Source organism: Hippopotamus amphibius, chromosome 3 (genome assembly GCF_030028045.1).
Source record: "Hippopotamus amphibius kiboko isolate mHipAmp2 chromosome 3, mHipAmp2.hap2, whole genome shotgun sequence".
In the NCBI taxonomy this organism is placed as follows: domain Eukaryota; kingdom Metazoa; phylum Chordata; class Mammalia; order Artiodactyla; family Hippopotamidae; genus Hippopotamus; species Hippopotamus amphibius.
In genome coordinates this window covers 155,957,204-155,964,735 of record NC_080188.1, presented here as the reverse complement: position 1 = coordinate 155,964,735, position 7,532 = coordinate 155,957,204, and the positions used below count along the sequence as shown (strand labels likewise).

Here is a 7,532-nt window from a genome sequence, read left to right as displayed (position 1 = left end):
TTTGGTATAAAATATCCAGGCCCCTTTTCTTCCTCTCACTCAAACCCTCAATGAGCACCAAATTGAACAAGTTTCTTTCTTAAAAATTCTTCTAATAAAGCTTTCGTAGGCCTTCTCAGCTCAAGCACATTCCTAACAGGATATTCCACTTTCTTAGGTCATTTTTTTTTTCATTTTATTTATTTATTTATTTATTATTTGGGGGGGGGGGGGGGTACACCAAGTTCAATCATCTGTTTTTATACACATATCCCAATATTCCCTCCCTCTCTCGATTCCCCCCCACCCTCCCTGTCCCAGTCCTCTAAGGCATCATCCATCCTCTAGTTGAACTCCCTTTGTTATACAGCAACTTCCCACTGGCTATTTTACAGTTGGTAGTGTATATATGTCTATGCTACTCTCTCACTTTGTCTCAGCTTCCCCTTCACCCCCCGCCCCCCCAAACCTCGAGTTCTCCAGTCCATCCTCTGCATCTGTGTCCTTGTTCTTGTCTTGTCACTGAGTTCATCAGTACCATTTTTAGATTCCATTAGGTCATATTTTTGATGGTGAATGTGAAGATAGTCATAATACACAAGGCATTTGAACAATGAGAGCAGATGATGATGCAATCCTATTCACAGAGGGTCTGAAGAATCCCTGAGGCTCATACTACATCCTCATATCCCAAATCAAAAAAGAAGGAATCAATAATTGTTACAGCAGATTGGTGAATTTTAATTGTTTTGTAGGCAGTGTGGGCAAATATTTGATTTGTGAGAATTCACATCACAAGAAATACCAGGATTGGAAAAGAGCCCAACAGAGTATGAAGAACTAAATGGCTCACTCTGAAAAAAATGAAGGAAATTGTGTTAAGGACAACAAAATCAACCACTGCAGTTGTCTAATAAAGGCAAATGAGAGATTTGAGTAGGGAAAAAAGGACAGACTGGAACAACATATCAACAGAGAAAAAGCAACTGGAGAAGACGTCATCTGTTCTCTGCCCACATCCGTGCTCTGGAGGTGACCACAAGCAGCCCCACAGTTCCACTGGCTACCCGTGTCTCTCTGCCTTGATGTCTCATTGCCTGCCACACTGGCCCGCAGTATGGATTGGATGTGATTGGGTGTCAGTGCTGTTAGAGCAAGTCTTTACCAATAAGAGAAGAGAACTGGTGAATAAATACCCTGGGTCGTCCTCCTTGGAAAGACAACTCAGAATTGTGTTCCACATGCTCCCAGAAGGCAGTCAGCATGATCGAGCTTCTGCCTGCCACAGCAATGACCTCCTGAGGCTGTCCTCCCTTCCCTATCTTACTACCTCACTCAGTCAAAGTGTTTTCTAGGGCACCTCCCAAGGAAAGTATTTCCCCACTTGTCTCAGGAGAAACCCAAAATAAATATCAACCAAAAGAAATTCTGAGTAAAAGGACCAGACAAATGGCTTTTAAGACCATGGATAGATACTCTCTGTATTAAGTAGGCTACTATAGCAATTCAAACCTATCTAAGGTTTAATGAAAAACCTTCTACACACCATTGTCTCATTGGAGGATGTTTGGGGGAAGTAAATTAAAGAGGCCACTGTTCCTCCAGAGACTTCTGTGTACAAAAGAGATGGAACAACCAAGGGAGCCAATATATGAATGAGAGAGAGATTTCAGAGGATGCACGAGTTGGAGGAAGTGGTGAATGCAAAGAGTAAAACCCCCGGAACACTCCAGGACACAAATGTGATTAATATGGGGTTTCTCTTCATGTAGGGGATAGTTGCTTGAGCCATTTTACTTTCTGTTAAGGAAAATGAGAACCAAATCAGATCAAGGACTTGGGAGTACAAAGGTGGCTGCCTGGTGGGCTTCCATTCATCAGGCTTTCAGAGTTTGTTCCGGAGGATGGAATCAGATCAGACACAGACATGAATCCCTTTCTTGCAAGGCAAAAACCAAGGGGGAGCATTAGTGAGGCAGAGGCCAAGGGCATGGTGGCTTAGAAAAGGGCACAACGGCTTCAAACTGGGGACAATGGACAAGGCTTTGGGGTTGTGTTGATGGTTAATCTAAATACTGAACACCTGAGTAACTTCTATATGTGGAACTGTGGGGTAAAGGCAATCCAGGGAAAGGTAGTGGTGTGAACCCAAGTCCATGTGTCCAGGTCTCTACAGTAACATAAATGTGTCACCTTTATGTATGGGTTTGTTCATAGACCTCATTTCACACTATCTTAATGACCACGAAGACAAAATACTGTTGGATATGTAAAATTTTTAATTGATAAGATTTGTACTCTGTGTCCAGAAAAGTAAAATATGTCAGAAAATGATCAATAATTATACAATCTCCAAGTACTAATTATGAACAAATTAATCTTTCTAGATAATTATTACCACAAATGACGCTGTAAATGAGATGATAAAGGTGATTAACTGAGGTGATCCGTATTGGATGAAGGGCAGCAAGACACATTTTCCTCCCTCTCATGGGGAGAATACTCAGTGGCATTCTTTGCCTTATCTATCTGAAGCTCCAGTTGTTGAATCTCCAGGTACAGTTTGTACACCTCCAGGGCCAATTTCACCTCCTCTGGGCTTTGGAGACACTGCATGAGTTTCTTGCCTTTGACCACTTGCTCACAGCCTTCAGGATACACCTAAAGGGGAAATACGGGGTGAGTAGTGTGCTTGAAAAACTTCTCTCCCAGTTGTTAGGGGGCATAGTTCATGCTGACAAAGGCAGGACTACAGATTCAGGACAAGACCTACCCAGGACTGGTGGATGAGTAGGACAACTAGAAAACACCTTGGGTCCCACCATCATCCTCCTTAGAGGAATATAACTCTGCTCTGAGACAGCCTCCCAGAAAGTCTCTGTGGGAACAGAGACTATTTCTGTTGACTATCCAGAAATGGGACAACAGTATATCATATCCCCTAGAAAAGTAAACTTAGGAGTCGGTACTCCCAGGTCTATGAGACCCTCCACTCCAAAGGGGCTCAGTTTTCCCTGTTCTCAAGTGAGAGCAGGAAAACTTGCCACTCCTGCCTGATCAGAGGGCTTCAAGGTAAAAATGAGAGTTCTTTTGAGTGAATGAATCTTGAAAAGTCAGATGTCACCTTTACTGGCAGGACAGTGCTTTGGGGGAGACACCCTTTTTAGTGTTTGATAGATTGGAAACTTCCTTGAATTCTGCCACTTACCCACTCACACTTGGGCACCTCCGGGTACCAGGTTCTGTCCTCTGAGCAAGTGATACTTTGGGAACCAACCAAACCATAGCCAGAGTCACACTGGACGGTGACCTTTTCAAGTTCAACATATCTATCCTTATCCACAGATAATCTTCCATGTTCTATGTCTGGTTTCAGACACAAAGCTGCAGTGGGAACATAATTTTAAGCAATCTGTAGATCTAAGAAAAAGATATGAGACTACAGTACTAAGAATGAACTATATTTAAGTGCTTCTAATTGTTTTACCTTTTCTTTCATCTGGAGAATATAAATAATATTCATTAACATACGTATTGAGCTTTGGCTACATATTAGACTTTGGGCTAGGACTTCATGTGATTATCTTAATTTAAGTCTCACTATTTCATCTAAGAGAAAGTGAGATACAGAAAGGTTAAGTAACTCGCACAAGGACATAATTTTAAATAGCATGACAGAATATAAAAGGAGCATGTGACCCCAAATTCCCAGCTATCAAATCAATATCTCTCGTATCTTGATCCCCAGACACCAGATACAAAATTTTCCCTCTTGCCTATTATCCTCCTGTGTGCAATGGAGACAATGGTGGCAAAGAATCCCTGCAGTTGTTGATGACAAAGTGACATTAAACCTGTGTGCATGTAACAATCAGACCCGATCTTGACCCCTCTTGTCCCCACAACAGCTGGGAAACTAGGAATCCCCCACAACATGCCTACATCCTGAGCTGGTGGTACCCTGCACTGGCTCTGATGGAAGTACCTGTGATTTCATCACAATGCTTGGAATTATCCCATGGGAGTCTACATTCATGCTAGACCAACTTTCTATGAAAATTTCGCTATGGGCCACAACTATGGTCAGATAAAATGTACCTCCTGTAGACTATTTCTGGAAATACACAAGGAACTAAGAATAGGGACTGCCTCACAGGCTGAATTTTGCCCCTGGGAGAAAGAGGTAGGGGAGATTAATGTTGCAGTTGTGCCCTCTGTACTTTTGGCTTTGGGTACCGTAAGAATATAGTAATTATTTAAAAAAATTATTTCGAATCAAATGTATTTTTGCTGTCTCTGGCAGGGAAGAAACTGTACTCTCAAGCCTTTCGTAACAGTTCCCCACCCCGAAGATGAAGAGGGAGCTGGAGTTACCTTTACATTGAGGGGCTGCAGGTGACCAGCCTGCAGAAGTGCAGGAGAGTTTGTTCTTTCCAACCAGGGTGTACCCTTCATCACATCCATATGTAGCACTACTAGGTTTAAATGCAAAGATTGAAGAATCTAGTGTATGATGTCCATGGGCAACAGCAGGAGGAGAATCGCAATCTTGAGGTGAAACATAAAAGTGAAAGAGGGTCAGCGTGTCAAATGCATATAATAACACTTCCCAGAATCTGTGTCGTTCATAGGAGGCCTCCTTCTGTCCTTCTATCTTCTCTCCCCATCTGCTCACTTAGCCAAATCCGGACCTGTGCTGTCCTTCTGCAGCCTTGAGGCTGGGGAACCATAGAAAGGCTCCAACAGAATGACAAGCGCCTAAAATTTGCTTCACTTTATTGACAGTTCACTAAACTTGACACTATTTAGGAGCCATTTTGGCATGAAGGCTGGATTAGGCCCAAAGTCGCATTGTACTAGTGGTGCACTCCACTGATTTGAGGCTAAATGCAGAGATGTGCACCTGGGAGAAACTGTAGAGATGGAAAACAAATCCACAATCTCTGACTCATTGCTCCTAATCAAACCTGTCCATCCATCCCCCCAACAATACACTTACCGTCTTCTAAAACAGTTTCGGAAAGAGCTCATAGAAAGAATAAAAATGATGGCTTGCATGTTGGAATAATAGACATGATACGGTGCTGAGTACCTCTCTGAGAGTGAACACTGCCAGGACCCACAAACAGTGCATGAGAAATTTAAATAAAACAGGAGCTAAGGAATGTCAGGTAAAATATTAAACTGATGCACTATAGCATCTACAAGTACTATCCTAAGATGCCTCCTTGAGGCATAGAAAACAATGAGATCCAAGTGCTGGAGTTGCCATGGCACATGGTAGAAGGAGAGATTAAGTGACTCAGAAAAGTGAGCATGCTGGAGTGGATGTACAAACACATGCTGGAGACCACACCAAATGATTATGTTTCCTGGGAAAGCCTGGAGGATACATTTACCAAGGTCAGAAGGAATATCCTAACTAGAAAAGCACCATATCAAAGGCCAGAGCTGATGATGGGAAGACCATTAAAGAACAAGCTTCACTTTAGCAATCACATTCTGAGAGGTGCTCATATGCTTTAGAAGTTAAGTAAATGTTATCATCATGAGTAGCAGGTTAGAGAGACAACCAGAGGTGCCTGAGAGCTAGGAAGACGCTTAATAGACCATGGCATTCATAAGGGTAAAGATAGATGAGCAGCCAACCAGATACTGCTCACTTTGTACCATCTAAAGAAATTAAGGATGGATGATCAGGAGGCTGATGGCATTTGGTCCAATGAAAAGTTACAGTCCCTTGCTCAGCTTCTGGACTTGTGCCATTTGTCTGGTCTGGAGATCACTGACTGAAGAAAAAGACAGTTTCCAGGGGTGAAGATACTACAGCCCCTTGGGAAATATGCACAGTGAAGAGTGCCCCAGTCTCCCAAGAGGACCTATGTGTATTTACATAGGTAACTGTGCACAGGTGAGAGGTGCACAATAATCCAAGGATTATTGGACACAGAGCTTGAGCTGACATGGATACCTGACACCATCATGGCCCCCTTATTAAGCCACTTGGTGGCCATTTCCATTTCCTTTTAAAGTATAAAGAGGATAGGCCAAATTGGTCATTGGCACAAACCCCATTTTGGTCCTTGGCCTATGAAGTAAGAGCTGTCCTATCCAAGAAGGCCAAGTAGAAGCCATTGATACTACCTACAATCTCCCCCTTGGAGCCAAAGAAGGTAAGATTTTTTTAAATATCATGTACTGAGGGAAATGGAGAAATTTATGCCACTCTTAAAGAACTAAAGATGCAGGAGTTGTCATCATATCCCCATGTACTTCACCAGTGTGTCTACTACAAGAATTTAGGATTCTGGAGAATTACAGTTAACTACTGAAAACCCAATAACATTTTAACCCCTATTGCATCTACTCTACCAGATGCGGTATCTTTGCAACAGCAGATTAATATGTCTTCATGTCTTCCAGTAAGTAAGGCCACTGATTCAACAGAGGCTTTCTTTTCCACCCTTATCAGAAGAGAGGGTCACAAATAGTTTGCACACACGTGGGAGAGTCAAGATCAAATATCTGCATTTTCAGTCCTTGGCAATGTTAACTCCCCTGTACCTGTCACAATAGAGTCTGAAAATATCATGACTGTGTGGACAACCACAGAATGTATCACGTTGATACAGAACATTGATGGCATCACGTTAATTCTACTGAATAAGCAAGAAATAGATGGCATGATGATGTTCCAGAGTATGGAAAGTAGAGAAGGAAGAAAAGAAGTAAGCTCAGAAAGGTAGGTTCACTAGATTTGGGCATGGTTTATACTGCAGGTGAAGGCACATGGACCAGAAGGAAGGGAAGAATAAAGAATACATACCAAGAAACTAAGGGTAGTAATTGAAGCCTAGCTTAGCTATTAGATGTGGCCTATCTTCATTGATTCAGAAAAGAGAAGGAAGCCAGGAAGGTCTAAAGAATGGGAACAAACAATGGGGGAAAGAGAGAAAGTTGGACTGAGGGGCAGTAGTTTTTAACAAACGTATCCACTCTAAAAATCATTCAGGGTACACAAAATTTTTATCTCATGTGGTTTTTTTGTTTGTTTGTTTTGTTTCATTTTTCCAACTGAATGATGCTGCAGTAAAGGACTTTCACTGCAAGGTCATTTACTGCATTCACATTAGACAAACAATGTTAGGGGTAAAAAAGTACAACATAAAAAACGTCAGCATCAAACAAAACACCAGCTTTACACATTTCCTAAATTCTAAATATACATTATAAAAGCAAATTATGAAAAAGGCATGTAGGGAGTAAACAATGGCATATTTCCTTTTTCTCAATGGAAGTCACAGCAGTTACTAATATTTATTGCGCTGTGAAGTTCATTGTTCTAATTTCCATTATCCAAGGAGGAAGTCTGTCCTTGAGGATACCCAAAACCCTATTATGCTGTGGTATTAGCAGCATCCTTGACACCTGGACAAAAGCCAACCAGTTTGTTCTATGTTCAAGTTGTTAATCAATAAACAGCACAATAAGAGGGTCACTTCACTATTACCAGGTTTCCTGGAAGGGTGCCTGCGTGCTTCAACCAGTGGGTT

General features: G+C 41.9%; 1 protein-coding gene across 1 annotated transcript in view; it reads right to left on the bottom strand.

Annotated features, from left to right (window-relative positions):
* Positions 1–2,244: 2,244 nt before the first annotated feature.
* C4BPA (complement component 4 binding protein alpha) overlaps positions 2,245–7,532 on the bottom strand; it is a 50,924-nt gene continuing 45,636 nt past the window's right edge. Inside the window, exons 10-12 of the mRNA XM_057729737.1 lie at positions 4,354–4,527; positions 3,188–3,363; positions 2,245–2,640 (exon numbers count right to left, since the gene is read on the bottom strand). Coding sequence (XP_057585720.1) covers positions 2,413–2,640; positions 3,188–3,363; positions 4,354–4,527 — 578 coding nt within the window. The 3' untranslated portion in view covers positions 2,245–2,412. The remainder of the gene's footprint in view (positions 2,641–3,187; positions 3,364–4,353; positions 4,528–7,532) is intronic.